Source organism: Pseudorca crassidens, chromosome 20 (assembly GCF_039906515.1).
Source record: "Pseudorca crassidens isolate mPseCra1 chromosome 20, mPseCra1.hap1, whole genome shotgun sequence".
In the NCBI taxonomy this organism is placed as follows: domain Eukaryota; kingdom Metazoa; phylum Chordata; class Mammalia; order Artiodactyla; family Delphinidae; genus Pseudorca; species Pseudorca crassidens.
Genome location: NC_090315.1, coordinates 55,733,343 through 55,750,755, shown reverse-complemented (window position 1 = coordinate 55,750,755; position 17,413 = coordinate 55,733,343). Strand labels below are relative to the sequence as shown.

At 49.2% G+C, this 17,413-nt stretch overlaps 2 protein-coding genes across 3 annotated transcripts in view; both read right to left on the bottom strand.

Annotated features, from left to right (window-relative positions):
• CMIP (c-Maf inducing protein) overlaps positions 1 to 13,951 on the bottom strand; it is a 266,109-nt gene extending 252,158 nt beyond the window's left edge. Inside the window, exons 1-2 of the mRNA XM_067718738.1 lie at positions 13,928 to 13,951; positions 13,124 to 13,509 (exon numbers count right to left, since the gene is read on the bottom strand). The gene's annotated coding sequence lies outside the window, so the exon portion shown is untranslated. The remainder of the gene's footprint in view (positions 1 to 13,123; positions 13,510 to 13,927) is intronic.
• Positions 13,309 to 17,413, bottom strand: part of GAN (gigaxonin) — a 75,260-nt gene continuing 71,155 nt past the window's right edge. The window contains exons 10-11 of one of the 2 annotated variants that reach the window (XR_010938978.1): positions 17,209 to 17,413; positions 13,309 to 14,019 (exon numbers count right to left, since the gene is read on the bottom strand). Coding sequence is in view for 1 of the 2 variants with exons in the window: in XM_067718741.1 (XP_067574842.1) it covers positions 17,302 to 17,413 (112 nt within the window). In the remaining variant the exon portion in view is untranslated. Of the gene's footprint in view, positions 14,020 to 15,016 lie in introns of those variants that run through there. The other variant, XM_067718741.1, reaches the window with a different exon arrangement.

Below are 17,413 nucleotides of genomic sequence, written 5' to 3'. Positions count from 1 at the left end.
TTATTTATTATTTTTTCATTTATTTTAGGCTGCATCAGGTCTTAGTTGCGGCACGCGGGATCTTCATTGAGGAACGCGGGATCTTTTCTCGTCACGGTGCGCGGGCTCTTTGTGGTGGTGCGCGGGCTTCTCTCTAGTTGTGTCACGCAGGCTACAAGGCGCGTGGGCTCTGTAGTTGTGGCGCATGGGTTCCAGAGCACGAGGGCTCTGTAGTTTGCGGCACGCAGGCTCTAGTTGAGCCTCCCCTCACGATGGAGGCAGCAAGTGTATCCTCCTCTCCTCTGCTCTCTCCCTTCCCCGTCTACTTCTAAGTCTCTTCCTTGGTCTGCATGATGCTCAAATGTTATTGAAGTAATTAAGTAATTACCTTCTCTCCTGGGGGTTATGTCCAACTTTTCAATATTACTAACAAAGCCACAACGAGAAGATCTTTTTTTCCACGCTGTTGAATCAGTTCCTTAAGATATATTCCCAGGAATGGGATAACTCATCACTGGATTTGGGAATCGGGGAGGAAATAAAAGAAAAATGGCAGATTTGGCGCCCAGTTCACCAAACAAGGGAGGCAGAAGGCGGTGCGTGTCGGGGAGAGAAAGCGACTGTTGAAGGAAGAAACTCTTCTTTCCACTACAGATAATACCTCTAGTGGGTGGAATGCTGGCGCCCAAAAGATACGTTCCACCCACAACTTGTCAACGTGACCTGACTCGGAAAAAGGGATTGGCAAATATAATGCAGGATCTCAGGATGAGATCCTCCTGGATTAGGGTGGGCCCTAAATCCACTGAGAATCCTTAAAAGAGAAGGGGAAATGGACAGAGACGTGGAGGAGAAGACCATGTGAGATAGAGCAGAGGTTGGAGTGACCCATCTATAAGCCAACGGATACCGAGAACTGCCGAAGGCCGCGCGTAGCTCAGAGAGGAGCCTGGGACAGATTCTCTCTTGCAGCTTCCAGAAGGAATCAACCCCGCTGACACCTTGACTTCAGACTTCCGGCCTCCTAAGCTGTGAGAGAATATGTGTCTGTTATTTTAAGGCATCAAGTTTGTGGTCATGTGTTATGGCAGCCCCAGGAAACTAGTGCCGTATCCATCTCTGCAGCCCCTTCCAGAAGGACACAGCCACAGCTGCAGGCTCCAGCTGGGCTCATCCTGGGAGCAGGCACAGACGTCACTGTTTTGAGCACTGAGCCCTTTTCAGGAGGAAAATCCCCGGGTGTGCCGTGAATACTGATGTCAGGGACCGGGATGCCGGGGCCTCGGCCCACCAGGGAAACCAGAGCATGAAATGGGGTGAGTCCGGCCATTGGCAATCCATCTGCGAAAACAAAATTCGATTTTTTTTTTCATCTATTGCACATGCAAATAAATCCCAGGTGGACTGAGGCCTGAAAGTGAGAAACAAAGCTTGGAATTATTTAGTAGAAAATATAAGACGGTATTTCTACGACGTTGGTGTAGGGAAGGATTTCTTAAACAAGATCAACCTTGGTGCTTGAAGCATTTGACTACGTTGAGATGAAAAACCTCTGTACATCAAAGGAGACCATAAACAAGTATAAAGGTGAGCCAGAGACCAGCTGAAAAGGCTTGCAATGCAGGCTAGTATCCAGGTCTACAAAGAATTCCTGCACATGAGTGTGAAAGACACTCTTAACTCCAACCAAAAAATGGCAAGGCACGAACAGGGAATTCACCAAAGCAGACACAAAACACACGAAAAGATCTCAATCTCACTAAAAATTGCGGGGAGAGGGGGCAAATCAGATGACAGTGATGTGCACCTTCATCAGATTGGCCAAAAATGAAGAATCCTGGCAATGTCAGCAGCTGTGAACCCTGAGAAGCAGGAAGGCCTATATGTCCCTGGCAAGCGTGCATTGGTGCAACCAGGGTGGAAAGCCATGGCCTCACTCGTGTCATAGGGTGAACTGTGTCCCCCGCCCCCCAAATTCATATGTTGAAGCTCTAAAGCCCAGTACCTCAGGACGGGACAGTGTTTGGAGATAGTTCTTTAAAGAGGCAATTAATTTAAAATGAGGTCATACGAATGGGCCCTCACCCAACAGGACTAGTGTCCTCATAAAAAGCGAAAAATTTGGACACAGAGACAGAAACACATAGAAAGAGAACAGTGGGAAGACTCATGGAGAATGCCATTTACAAGCACCGGGATGCCTGAGGCCACCCGAAGCTGGAAGAGAGGCCTGAAACAGACTTTCCCTCCCAGCCTTCAGAAGGAACCAACCTGCCGACACCTTGGTTTTGGACTTCTAGCCTACAGAACTGTGAGAGAATACATTTGTGTCGTTTAAGCCACCCACTCTGTGATATTTCATTACGGTAGCCCTGGGAAACCAATACAGCCACCAACCAAAGAATGGCTCATTAATTGTGGGACATCCGCCCAATGAAATCCTATATGAGAAGGAAAGCAATCTACACAAGCAAGCTGCAGAGTGACACGGACAGTATCATATCATTTACACAAAGTTGGGAAGCATAAAAAAATGCTAGATCTAGTTTTTGCAAACATAAATGAATAGAAGTAGTATGAAAGCAAGCATAGGAAGAGAAACTCCAGAGAGGGGTGATATGTCCCTGGAGGGAAGAAGAAACTTAGCCACAAAAGGGCCCCCTGAAGTCGGGAGCTTCAGCTACACCTAGAATGTTTCTTTAAAAGGATTGAGAGAAATAAGGTAAGACTCATGCATTCAATAAACGCTGAGTGCCCACCAGGTGAGGGGCAGGGGTGGGACCCATGCAAAATTGCCCCCAAGAGTCTGGGTAAATGCTTCTTGATTCATACCCTTCTCTGGGCATCCATGCCCTCCTTCTCCCCAGCAGACATCACAAAAACACACAAGGTGAGTTTCAGAAGGCAGCTTTTTACCCACATCTGTGAGCGTGCCTGCACGAAAACACACACCGACTTCAAGAAGAACAACACGACATGGCAATCTCCTCTCCCTATTATTATTTTTTTTTTTTGGCATAAAGAAACAGAAAAAATTCAGGTCCATCTTTCACGTCGTGGTAATAGGAAAGAAAAGAACAAAAATATAGCAAGAAAAAAGCTGTCAGCAAGACAACAGGGACCCAGTTTTCAGCGAAAAAGGTATGCATACCCCAAAGCTGTAACCTCGCAAAGGCCCAGGAGGAAATTCGAAGAGGAAACAAATGTATGGAAAATGGTCAACCTCAGGAGTGGCCGGAATCCCCACTCACAAACCCTCCCACCTGCACACGTCGGGAGTGACGGAGGTGAAAAGGCTCCTGGGGCCTGAGAATTCCTACCCACTGGGCCCACAAATGACAGGGAGCAAGTGACCCTCAGAGAGGCCAGGCGTCTGGAGTGTGGGAAGGGGCCAGGCTGAAGAAGGTCGGGGACACCAGGCCATGTGGGGAGGCCGGGGGCTCCCCAGAGATTGTCTCAAACACAGACGATTTGTGAGTGCCTCAGCCATGGGGCAACAGAGTAACTGTCACAGAAACTATGATGAAAGCACCGCTTTACTCTATTTCCAGTTTTTTGAATAACGCCCAGTGCTGGGAAGATGGGGGACTAAGAAAAGGAGAGCTTCCGTGCGCACAGGATCTGAACCATCCATGAATCACCCAGTGCCCATTTAGGGTGTGCTAGTCAGTTTCAGGCACGGGGGCTGCCCTTTCATCCAATCAGCTGGTTTCATACTTACAGCAAGTCTCTGCGGGGCACTGGTATGATCCGACCATCCCTGGACTGACCAACTTGTCCGGGTTTGACTGGGACATGCTTGACTTCAGCACGGAAAGTCCTGCATCCCAGAAAAACAGGCACGGTTGGTCACCCTACACTTTTTGGGTGAGGAAATCTGATCAGAGAGGTGAAGTGGTCGGACCAAGGCCAAGATGCCAAGCCAGGGTTCAAAGAATCCACAGTGGCACAGGTAGGGAGCAACAGAGAAATCAAGGGCACCCAGATCAAATCAACTTTGAGGGCCCTGGACACGTGCTCTTTTGGACAGAGCAGCTAAGCCTCAACGCTGGGTGAGGGCTGGTGAGTTACGCAGGCCCGGCTGCCACCCATGTCAGTGTCTAGAGGGCTGTCTCCTTGTAAAGCAATTTGGCTACTTGCAGTTCGTGCTGTGAAGCTGTAGAGCCTTTGACTGAATAATACTATGCTTGGAAATCTATTCTAAGGAAATTATCTCTTTTTTTATTATGATTAAAAAGCTCCTGGAGGACTTCTCCGGTCGTGCAGTGGTTAAGAATCCACTTGCCAATGCAGGGGACATGGGTTCAATCCCTGGTCTGGGAAGATCCCACATGCCGCGGAGCAACTAAGCCCGTGCGCCACAACTACTGAGCCTGCGCTCTAGAGCCTGTGAGCCACAACTACTGAGCACACGTGCCACAACTACTAAGCCCGTGTGCCACAACTACTGAAGCCCATGCACCTAGAGCCCACGCTCCACAACAAGAGAAGCCACCGCAATAAGAAGCCCACACACCGCAACGAAGAGTAGCCCCCACTCACCACAACTACAGAAAGCCCGTGCGCAGCAACAAAGACCCAACGCAGCCAAAAATAAAATAAATAAATAAATAAATTTATTTTTTAAAAAAAAGCTATTGGAAAGAAAATGTTCTCTGCAGTATTATCTGGAAGAGAAAAAAACCTGAACAGTCCACAGGGGGCGATGGCTTCGTACATCATGACCCATCTGCCCAGGGACATTGTCACACAGCCACAAAAATGTAATATGGATGACTGGCAACATGGAAAACTCTTACGATGTAGCTTATGGAACAGGATAAAAATGTCTCTTGTGCCTACAACTTTGCAAAATGCTCTTGATTGAGGATCAGGCTGGAAGGGAATATGCAGAGTGGCGGGCATGGTGGGGATAAGGGAAGATTTTTATAAATTAAAGATAGTTTTTAATCTCCTTATATTGTCTTTTCAAAAGCAAGAAAGAAGAATTTTCTGCACAGATAGGCTCATGCACATGGACAGAGACATCACTTACCAAGACGGTCTTTGTGGTACTGGTGGAAATACCAAATGATTGGAAACAACCTGAAAATCCATCAAGGGGGAATAGTTAAATAAAAACTGGTACATCCAGGGACTTCCCTGGTGGCACAGTGGTTAAGAATCCGTCTGCCAATGAAGGGGACATGGGTTCAATCCCTGCTCTGGGACTATCCCACATGCCGCGGAGCAACTAAGCCCGTGCGTCACAACTACTGATCTTGCACTCTAGAGCCCATGAGCCACAACTACTGAGCCCTTGTGCCACAACTACTGAAGCCCACATGCCTAGAGCCCATGGTCCGCAACAAGAGAAGCCTCCGCAGTGAGAAGCCCACACACCACAACAAAGAGCAGCCCCACTCACCGCAACTAGAGAAAGCCCGTGCACAGCAACAAAGACCCAACGCAGCCAAAAAAAAAAATAAACCTGGTACATCCATACAATGGAGTATTACATAGCTGTTAAAAAGAATGAGGCGGCTATAGTTACAGGACGATCATTAAGATACATTAAGAAAGAAAGGCCAAGTGCAGAAGTGTGTAGAGAATGCTACTATTTGTGTAAAAATCACACACACACACACACACACACACACACACACACACATACAGCTATACCTATATTCCTATATACGCAGAGACTGTCTCAGGAATAAACTCTGTGGAGGTTTATGGGTGCCTGGATGACACAGGTGGGAGGGCGCTTACCTCCCCTCCATGCATTTGGTACGTGTAGTGGGTTAAATGGTGATCCCCCCAACCCAGATACAGATACCCGAGGCATTCTACAGATTCAATGCAATCCCTATCAAATTACAATGGAATTTTTCACAGAACTAGAACAAAAAATTTTTTAATTTGTATGGAAACACAAAAGACGGAAATAGCAACAGCAACCTTGAGAAAGAAAAACGGAGCTGGACAGGCTCCCTGACTTCAGACTATATTACAAAGCTACAGTAATCAAAACAGTATGGTACTGGCACAAAAACAGAAATATAGGTCAATGGAACAGGATAGAAAGCCCAGAAATAAACCCACGCACCTATGGTCAATTAATCTATGACAAATGAGGCAAGAATACACAATGGAGAAAAGACAGTCTCATCAATAAGTGGTGCTGGGAAAACTGGACAGCTACAAGTAAAAGAATGAAATTACACCATACGCAAAAATAAACTCAAAATGGATTAAAGAGCTAATTTTAAGGCCGGATACTATAAAACTCTTAGAGGAAAACAAAGGCAGAACACTCTTTGACATAAATTGCAGCAATACCTTTATGGATCCACCTCCTAGAGTAATGAAAATAAAAACAAAAATAAACAAGTGGGGCCTAGTTAAACTTAAAAGCATTTGCACAGCAAAGGAAACCACAAACAAAACAAAAAGACAACCCACAGAATGGGAAAAAATATTTGCAAACGAAGCAAGCAAAAAGGGATTAATCTCCAAAATAAACTCATGCAGCTCTACATCAAACAAACAATGCAATCAAAAACTGGGCAGAAGATCTAAATAGACATTTCTGCAAAGAAGACATACAGATGGCCAAAAAGCACATGAAAAGATGCTCGACGTCACTAATTATTAGAGAAATGCAAATCAAAACAACAGTGAGGCATCACCTCACATTGGTGATGATCAAAAAATCTACAAACAATAAATGCTGAAGAGGGTGTGGAGAAAAGGGAACCCTCCTACACTGTTTGGTGGGAATGTAAATTGGTACAACCACTATGGAGAACAGTATGGAAATTCGTTAAAAGAATAAAAATAAAATTACCATATGATCCAACAATCTCACTCCTGGGCATATATCTGAAGAAAACCATCATTTGAAAAGATACATGCACCCTGATGTTCCCTGTAGCACTACTTACAATACCCAAGGCATGGAAGCAACCTAAATGTCCACTGACAGAAGAATGGATAAAGAAGATGTGGTACATATATACAATAGAATGTTACTCAGCCATAAAAAAGAATGAAATAATGCCATTTGCAGCAACATGGATGGACCTAGAGATTATCATATTAAGTGAAATAAGTCAGACAGAGAAAGAAAAATATCATATGAGATCACTCATGTGTGGAATCTAAAGAAAAAAATGGTACAAATGAAGTTATCCAAAAAAGAGAAACTGACTCACAGACTTCAAACACGAAATTATGGTTACCAAAGGGGAAGCATGGTGAGGGGAGGGATAAATTAGGAGACTGGAATTAACATTACACACCACTATATATAAAATAGATAACTAACAAGGACCTATTATATAGCACAGGGAACTCTACTCAATATTCTTTTTTTTTTAAACATCTTTATTGGAGTATAATTGCTTTACAATGGTGTGTTAGTCTACTCAATATTCTCTGATAACCTATATGGGAAAAGAATCTAAAAAAGAATGGATATATGTATACACATAACTGAATCACTTTGCTGTACACCTGAAACTAACACAACACTGTAAATCAACTATACTCCAATATAAAATCAGAATTAAATTTAAAAAAATAGAGGATATCCAGGGAGCTGCTCACTGTGGCTGGGAGGGTGGGCTGGGGGTGGTGGGGGAATGTACTCATCACCCTGGAGACGCAGGGAGACAGAGGGAAGCCACATGACCCAGGTCAATCGTGGAGGGGCGCTCCAGGGAGGGGTGCTCTCCTGGCCTGCCTACAACCTCCTGTGGGTCCACGGAGGCTCAAAGCAGTTCCAGGGATGTCGTGTGGATTGCAACCCTCCCCCAAAGACTGCACTGTGGTTGTTCTTGTGATCCCATCAAGGGTGAGTAAGGGCTCTGGATGTCATGCAGATCCATTGGATCCAGTTCATTAGTTCATTCATTGATTCCACAAGTACTGACTGAGTGCCTACTATGTGCCCAGCCCTGCTCCAGGCACTGCTGACAGAGCCGTTACAGAGACACACTGTGAAAGAGACCAATACATGGAATCAAAGGTACGTCAGGTGCTGCTAAAAGCTAAGGAGGAAAAGGAGGTAGGGGTAGAGGGCGGGGACAGGGGAGGGTTTGATTTTAGGTAGGACAGGCCCTTCACTTTCCTTTTAGAATGCATCAGTAGGTACTCAAAAAATATTTGATGAATGAATCGTAAAATATAAAAGGCGCAAGAGACTTTGAAGATCATCTGCTCCCAAACTCTCCGTTTACAGGTGAGGAGACTGAGGCTCCGAGAGGCTAAATCCTCAGCCACGTGTCACTGTAGCTAGGAGGTGACTCAGCAAGGAAGAGCAGATGCTGGGGTCGTCTGCCTCGTGACGCCAAGGCTCCGCCAACGGCCCTCCCTGCTCCTCATTCATCACAACCTGTGGAGGGCAGGGCGACTCCACATCCGCCTGTGGCTGGAAGCAGTGAAAGCCTGTGGCGCCGCCCCTGACCCGCGTGTGGAGACGCAGGGCCGGCTCGGTGTCGGTGTCGGCGCTGGACGCTGAGCCTGGCCTCGCCTGCAGCTCTTCTCAGCAATCTCGGGGGATAACGCAAAGGTGCCCCTCTGCTCCTGGCGTGCGTTTGCAGTGACTTGGTTTACACAGAGCCCAGCCAGCATGTGGGGATCACGCACGAGGTCACCGATGGACTACTGGCCGGGCCTGTGCTGGTGCCCCAGGGAGGGGCCCAGGAGTGAGTAAGCCACGCCCCCCCTCCAGACATGGCCATCAGAGGTGCTAGGAACACGGCTCAAATATCGCAGCCTGCAGAGCAGGGGCAGAAAGTGAAGATCTGGGGGCTGTGACGGGGAAAGGGGCCTAGGATGGGGTTCAGGGAGCAGCATCGGTGATGGGACTTGAAGGATGGGCAAGCTGGAGATGGTGGGGGTAAGGCCAGGAGGAGAAAGCACGGCCGGGCTCGGGGCAGGTGTGTGGTTCGGTCCAGAGTCCGGGGCTGTACACCCAGAAGGGCAGGGTCATCAACGAGGCTAGTGGGGGCCTGGCTGTCGTGTCTTTGATGGAAAGCCGCGGGAGGTGTTGAGCGCGGCAGTAAGGGAGAACGGAAGACGCTTCTCTGGAGGATCTGAAGTTCCGGATTCATTTCCTAGTTTCCCGTGTGACCTTGGGCGTGTCACCTGACCTCTCTGAGTCTCAGTTTCCTCACCTGAACACGGGACTAAGAATCCTTCCTGGGCTGCTGTGAGGAGCAAGTGAGCACGGTACCAAGCAGGAGCCGCTACTAGGATTCACGTCTTTGACAAATATTTATTGGGCACCTACTGTATGCCAGGCTCTGAAGCTGACCTGGGCTTCAGTGGTGAAGGGCAAAGCCTTCTGGCTTCCTGGGGGGTGATGGACAAGTTATCAAGGCTCTCAAATTCTGGTGGGTGGGGCCTCGGGGCAGGGAAGGGCATCGCCCCAGCCTGGCGGCATCGGGGTGAGCTTCCTGAAGGAAGAGGAGACACTCCCTCGGTGAACAGAGGAAGGAACAACGTAAGCCAAGACCCGGAGGGACAGCCTCACCCACTAGCCCCCTGTGCTCCTGGACATGTGTGCTCCTGGACATGTGTGCTCCTGGACATGTGTCCCCAGAACGTGTGTGTGTGGGAGCCACCGGCACTTGGCAGCGGCAGTGGGCAGGAAGGCTAGACGTCCTGTAGTGTGCCCGCCAGTCCCCACGACCGGGATGGGCCCACGTCCCGCGTGACGGTCTGACGTCTCACCGGGCATTCATGTAGGCAAAAACCCCGCTTGAAATGATCTGCGTCTAGAATCTAACTTCATCTTACATATAAATGCAAATTTTCTTTTCCTGCCCCGTTTTGATAGTCACTGGATTTTCCAGGAACGCCACCACCATGTCAGTTGAGGGAAGGTTGTTCTTTGTTTCATTTGGACATTAACCAAGAGCTGGTCACCATTCTGGAAAATCACGTCACCAATGGCCTCACCCACGGGGCACACCTGTGACTGTCTGCACTTGTGGCCGCTGCCTTCCTGGAGATCCTGGTACAGGACAAGCTTCTGATTCCCCACATCATTTTATGACAAATTACCTTCCTTTTAATCCTCCACTTTTACGTTATAATGAGGGAATTATATCGCTGTTTTGGAAATCACACATACAGGCGAATTACATACCTATGAACTCAACTTCAGGAAAGAGAGTCACGTTACAAAATATTCGTTTTATAAAACAAGCATCGGGGGACTTCCCTGGTGGTCCGGTGGTTAAGACTCCGTGCTTCCAATGCAGGGGGCACAGGTTCAATCCCTGGTCGGGGAACTAAGATCCCACATGCCGCGCGGTACAGCCAAAAGTTAAAAAATAAATACATAAAAGCAGCGTCGGGTCTGAATGTTTGCGAGCCCCTGAGTCAGGAGACAGACAGGGAACTGGTTTATGATGGTGTCAGCCAGGGCTCAGTGGAGGGACCAGCTAGCCTGGGGCACCCACCAAGGAGCATGCAGACCTCAGGAATGAGTCAGTGATGTGGGAATGAGTCAGGATGGGGGATCAGAACCTCGCACCACCCGCTCCAAACAGTGCCCTCAGGCGGATATTTCAAAAGTACCTTTGCCTGGTACTGACGCATCTGTGTGCTCATAGGTGCGTCCTGGGAGAGGGTTGTGATCCCGAGAGCAGCCAACTGCACCCAGTCGCCCTTGGGCAGGCAAGGTGGAGGCTCCTTAGGGCAAAGAAGACTTTGAAACTGAATCCACCTGCGATACGGCCGGCCTTTACGGAGGGTGAATGACCCACCAACGAGGGCAGGGAATGTCACATGAGAGACACTTCCAGACCAAATGGCAGGTCACTTCAGAGGACATGATCTAAAGCCCCTGGGTTCACCAAAAGAGGGAGGGATGGACTTTCTATTTGTAAAAAATGTGGTTTCCTTTGGGATAAATGTGCAAATATTTAAAAACTATCAAGACGAGTGTCAAATTTCCAATCTGCCTGGGACCCCCGTGGTTGGATCCCGGCTGTCCCTTAGAGGGATGAGGCCAGAGTGCCAGGCATCGGCCAGATGACCAAAGGCCTCGTAAATCACGTCAAGGAGTTGAAACTTAATCCCAAATTTAATGGAAAGCCTTCGGCGGATGCTGACCAGGGAGCAACATGATCAGGTCTGCATCTTAGAAAAGTCAGTTTGGCTACAGGGCGGACAGTGGGTAGGAGGGTTCAAGACTAGGTGAGGAGTCTCGCAGCATGCTGGGGGAGGGAGGCAGATTGTCTTAGGGGGCAGGAGATGACAGTAGGGGCCATGTAGCGGGGAGATGAGGCTGGCCCAAGAAATCTCGGGGGTGTGGGCACACAGGTGGTCTGGACTGTCCAGGGGGGAGATATCAGCGGCCTGGCTTAGCAAATGGGCATGTGCAACCCTTCTGTAGCCCATGCCCTGGGCAGGCACTGCTCACGCAATCCTCCCAGAAAACCTCTATGGCAGGTCCATTGTGATCATTTCCATCTGACACGACATCATTTCCATATGACATGATCGTGTCATTTTTATAGACAAGGAAACAGAAACAGAGAGCTTAAGCCCTTGCCTTGGTCATCTCAGTGGGACCTCATTCTCAGAGATTCCAGGGCTCTTTCGGAGGCAGACTGCCAGGTCTCGTGACTGATTTGTGCTAAGGAAGAATGCGTGTCTGCGTGGACTGGCCAGGGTCTCCTCAACCTCATTCAGGAACAAAGAACTCAGGTTCTTCTGTCCAGGCAACGGCCCCTAACTCAAACCTGCTCATGCTGGGAAGGTGGCCCTGCAGAGTTGCCTCGCTGAGAAATGGGTGGTAGAGTGTTCCTGGTGGGCAGCCGAGCTGGGTGGGTGCCGCCAAGAGCCTCTTGTCTGAGTGGACACAGCTGCCCCACGCAGGGAACGGACCAAACCCTCCTCCCGCCTCCCAAGGTCACAGGCAGCTCTGATCAGGGCCAGCAAGGGTGCAGGACGCCCCTCCCTTCCAGCTTCTCCACCATCACCGGCGAGAGTCACTTAAGCCCTGTTCAGAGTCCAGCGGTCTTTCTGCAGAAGACCTGGCGGGGTACCGGCTGGAGGCCAAAGCGCAGAACCTCCCCCTTCCCCCACCTCCACGCCTCCCTGGGCGACCGCGAGAGCAGGAGACGCCGGCCCTGTGGGTTTGGAGCGCCCTCTGCTGGACATTTTCCACTGTCCGCCGTGTGATGCCGGCACCTGCCTCTGGACTGGATATTTGAGTGTTTGCGGCAGGCGGGGACACGAGGCATGTGGGGAGAGGATCTTCTTTCTCCTCAAGCTGGGAAGGGGAGGCAGTCACAGGGGTAAGATGGCCGGTCCCCAGCCGATGGGAAAGAATACGCAGGGCAGATGAGCCTACGTTTTTCATTTCAATTTTTGTGTCCCCATCAATAGCGATCTGCCCTGCTGGGACCCCCACTCCATCCCTGCCACAGGCCGTCTTCGATCGCTTACCTTATTTACGAGTCACAGTAGCCCTCGATAATCACGGTACTAAAATCATTTTAATGAATATCACTGCTACTACTACTTAATTTATTGGATATTATTTATTAGCTATTGGATTCACAATAGCCCATGATAATAGTATTAAAATTATTTTAGTGGATATAATTATTCCTACTTATTTATTAGATATTATTTGAACGGCTATGCCAAATATTCTTACTTATCTGTGGGTATTTTGTTCAATATTATTTGTTGGATTTGGAAATTTATTAGATACAGGATATTACTGTATATCAGATATTACTTATTGGATATTGGATTCACAGTAGCTCATAATTATAGTATTAAATTCATTTTTAATGGCTAGAACCGCTCCTCCTATTTATTTACTGGATATCTGATTGGATATTTGAATGGACAAAACTGACAGAACTCAGTTATGTGTCCAAGCCTCATTACCTCGTTTAATCCTCACTTCTATTATCAAGCCCATTTTTCAGATGAGAAAACTGAGGTCCCCAAAGATTAAGCCCCATGCCCAAATCACAGGCCAGCACTCTCCCACCTTCGCCTTGCGGGCCCCTCCCGCTGAGCCAGACAGCTTGCACACACACACACACACACACCCCGTCCCCCCACCCAGCCCCAAGGCGGTGGGAAAGTTCTAACTGGGCTCTGACTAGCGCAGGGAGCCACTTACCTTCCGCCACCCGCTGGTGCAGCTCTGTCTGGTAGCTCCTTACTTGAGAAGCGGCGGAGGCGAGGGCCCGGCCTGACACATGCGCACCGGAGTTCCCGCAGCGCCTTCTGCGCTGGGGGTGGGACTTGGGGATTCCCATCACCCCTCCCTGCGTGCAAGTGAAGAAGGCTTTGGCCGAAACCATCTGTGTGATCAGGAATGTTGATTAAAGAAAGGTCATTTCTTGGCCGGGGAAGAACAGCCTCTTCCAACAACATTCTTTCAAAACAAATCCATCTCAGCTCTGTGGGGTGTGCGTCCCAGGGTGCTGGTGCTTCGCGAAGATCCCAGCACGTCCTATGTCCTAAGGGGCCCCTTCAGGTTTTCTTTCTGGAGACACACCAGAGCTAGACATTGGGCAGTGGGGGAGGAAGGACGGATGCAGAATTAGCCCTCACTGAACACCCTCAACCAGGTTTTCCAGGCCCCGTGCAGGGTGTTTTCATTGGCTATCTCACCAGCTCATTACCCGTGGGGAGACTGAGGCACAGAAATGTTAAATGACTTCCTTGCCCAGGGTCACCCAGCTGGGGCATGACAGGCCTAGGATTTGAACTCAGACCTTTCCCACTCCAAAATACCCACGATTTCCCCATTAAAGTGACATTTGTATTTGGCCTGTGGCCTGCTTTGACTTCCAGATCTTGTTCTCCTCCACGTTTGCACAAGGCCAGTCCTATCCTGTCTGGCAGCAATACGCAGTGTTTAAGTGCACGGGCTCGGGGATCAGCCCACCTGGGATTTAATCCTGAGCCCACTACTCACCTGCACCAGGTAAATGCCTTCATCACTCTGTGCCTCAGTTTCCTCATCTGTAGAAGAGGGATAGTGATAGCAGTACCTACCTCCGAAGGATCCTGTGAAGAGTAAATGAGTTAATATTTACATATGTGAAATTCTTAGAGTCTGGTACAAGATAAATGCTCAGCAAATATGGGCTTTTAATCACTGATGTAGTTGCTCTCAGCCCTGGTTGCGAATCAACCCAGGAGCTTTAGAAAAATGCCAACATGTGGGTCCCACCCCAGAGATTCTGATTTAATTGGTCTCAGGTGGAGGGAGGCCAAGTGTAGGTGTCAGAGCTCCCCACGTGATGCCAATGCTAAAAGGTGAGATTAAAAAAAAAAGGCGAGATGCACCAGGCCAGAGTCTCCACGGCAGGGCTGGTGTCCTGGGCACCCAGGACAGTGGGCGGCACCCAGCAGGTGTCAGGAAATGCTGGAGGGCTACTCAGATGCCCTGTAGGTCTATGTCACTCTATTCAACATCAAGATCACGAGTTTGGATCTCATCTCCCATCACTTAGGAGGGAGGTCACCCACTCAGACGCAGGTCATCACCCCTGAAATAAAGACAAGCTCTGTCCAATCCTGAAAGTCCCTAATCCAAACATGAAATCATCCCAACTCTGCTTCTGCCAAGGGCTGTGCAAATTCCGCCTGGACTACGCCAAGTCCCCGGAATTTCCGAGAAGGGACTCGCCCCGTTTCTTTCTAAGTCACCTGCTGCTGGCCCCTGGCTTCCCTGGAATGTGCCAGGAGGAGAAATTCAGGTCCAGTGAAGATGTTGGGGCAGGCGGAGGGCTCTGAGCTCCGGCCCACCCCTTCCAAGTCACCCAGATCCCTCTCCAGCCGAGGAGGTTGATACACGTTGACTTTATACCATTTTACAAATGACTTCCACTCTCTGGGTCTTTGTTTCTTTGTCTGAAAATACTTTGTAGGTTTCAGTGAGGATTCAAATGATTGAAGACATTAAGTGGTGGTTATTTATTTATTTTATTTTTATAAATTTATTTATTTTTGGCTGTGTTGGGTCTTGGTTGCTGTGTGCGGGCTTTCCCTAGTTGCGGCGAGCGGGGGCTACTCTTCGTTGCGGTGCGCAGGCTTCTCATTGCGGTGGCTTCTCCTGTTGTGGAGCGCGGGCTCTACGCCTGTGGGCTTCAGTAGTTACGGCGCGCAGGCTCAGTAGTTGTGGCTCGCGGGCTCTAGGTGCACGGGCTTCAGTAGTTGTGGCACGTGGGCTCAGTAGTTGTGGCGCACGGGCTTAGTTGCTCTGCAGCACGTGGGATCTTCCCGGACCAGGGATCGAACCTGTGTCCCCTGCATTGGCAGGCGGATTCTCAACCACTGCACCACCAGGGAAGCCCCTTAAGTAGTGGTTATAATACAACAGTCACACCCGTTGTAACAGGGGTGGCCCAGGCGCATCACATGATGAGGGGCAGCTGGCCATGCTGAGTGGGGAGAGGGCTGCAGGGGTTCAAGGCCCAGGTATGGCCCTTAGAGGAGGGGTCAGAGGCTGGCAGAGAGCAGACAGAGAAAAGTGCAGTTGGCACCAAAGTCAGACCCATCCCCTGCTCCATAAAACGTTCCTAACTGGGACCTGATTGCAGACAGAGAACACACGCAGGGACCACCATGGGTTCTGTTTGCAGCTCTAGAGCCAAGCATCCTCATCTCTGCTCTTCTGTCCCCAGCTGCAGATCCCAAGCATGGGGACCAAGCCAGAAAATGCCACCCACCCAAGATGGCGTTTCCCCCCAGAGACATCAAGGGACCCACATTTCCAGAGTTCCTCCAAGCACAGAGCAATATGCCTACACAGGCATGACGTGCATCTTGGGTAAGCCTCCCGGCAGCCTTTCAAGGAGATGCCAGCCTCTGCTCTCTGCTTTGAAGGCAACTGTGGCTGGGAGGGGTTAGATGCTCCAGAATCCACACCCATATTCGCTCAAGTGTGAAGCCACACCTTTTCTACTCTGCTTGCATGCTGGAAATCAGATGTAGCTGAAATGTCAGCCAGGGGTCTAAGGGACCTCCCTACATTATCTGGTTAAAATTATATGATGGAAGATGCACAAGTCTAAGACGCACAAGTCTAAGTCACGTTCCCTTACGGGGGGACAGGTCACTCTCATCTCCAGCTTGATGTCTTGCGACAAGGGGTCGGCCTCACAAGTCTTTGTTGACTTAAACATTCATTTATTCATTCTTTGAGCAAATACTTATTGAGCACCTCCTGGCCATGATATGAAGCACTACAGACCCAACGGGGAACAAGACAGACAAGGTCCCTGGGCTGACAGAGCTGGCATTCCAGGGTGTGGGGGGAGCCAGGTGAGCAAGGAAGAGACAAAAAAGTAAACAAACAACGAGGAAAGACTGTAATAAGGGCTATGTATCGGTTATGTGTTGCTGCCTAACAAACACTCCTAGACATACGGCTTAGACAACCACCATTTATTTCCTCCCAATTCTGCAATTTAGGCCAGACTCAGCTGGGCAGTTCTTTTGCTGGTCTTGCCTGAGGTCATTGGTAGCCTCAGCTGTTATTGGGTGGCTTGACCGGGGGTGGGGTGGCTGGAGGTTTTCAGCTGGCCTCACCAGTGTCTTCTCTCTCTCCATGTAGTCTCTCGTTATCCAACAGTGTACCTGATGGCTTCCTCACATGGTGGCCAGAGGGTTTCAAGAGGGCAAAGGCAGAGCTGCAAGGCCATTTGGGGCCCAGGCTTTGGAACCAGCGCTACGCCACTTCTGCCGCTTTCTATTGGCAAAGCGAGTCTGCAGACCAGCCCAGATTCAGGAGATGGGAAAATTAACTCCCCCTTTTTTCGTGGGAGCAGCTGCAAAATGATATGGCCATGTTTTTCAATTTACTCCAGGCTAGGAGAGGCATACCAGGTGCTGAAGTAGGGCAGAAGTCAGAAATGAGGCCCATAGACATATTTGCTTGGTCTCAACAGTGTTAAAAAAAAAAAAAAATCAAATTAACTTTAAATGCAGAAACCAGAGCATTTCGTGCAAAACTCCAGATTGTCCAGCTTCTGTCCAAAACAGAAGTTCTGGCAACACCTGGCCAGCATTCCCACATGGCAGCAGACTATTTGCTGAGCCGTGGCTGCCACCACCAGATGGGTATCAAAGTTCTCACCTCTCTCTGCTGATTTCTAACCCTGAGGCTGAGCGTCTGTGGCCAGTTAGGACTCTTCAGCTACTGTGGTTCTGACGGTAGAGCTAAGGAGGAAAGTGAAACATTGCTCCTACCTGTGGAAAACACAGTAGACCGAGAAGAGCCCACGTTTGGTTATTTGTATCGTGTATGTCATTTGTATTTGCAGAGAATCAGCAGTTGGTTCTTTACACCTCTGCTTCACTTTTAGACCCTTCTGGCATCTTCCACCCTTCTGATACAGAGTTGGAGGAGAGGAGCAGGGAAGTTCTCCATAAAGACAAGCCATTGATGCTGTAC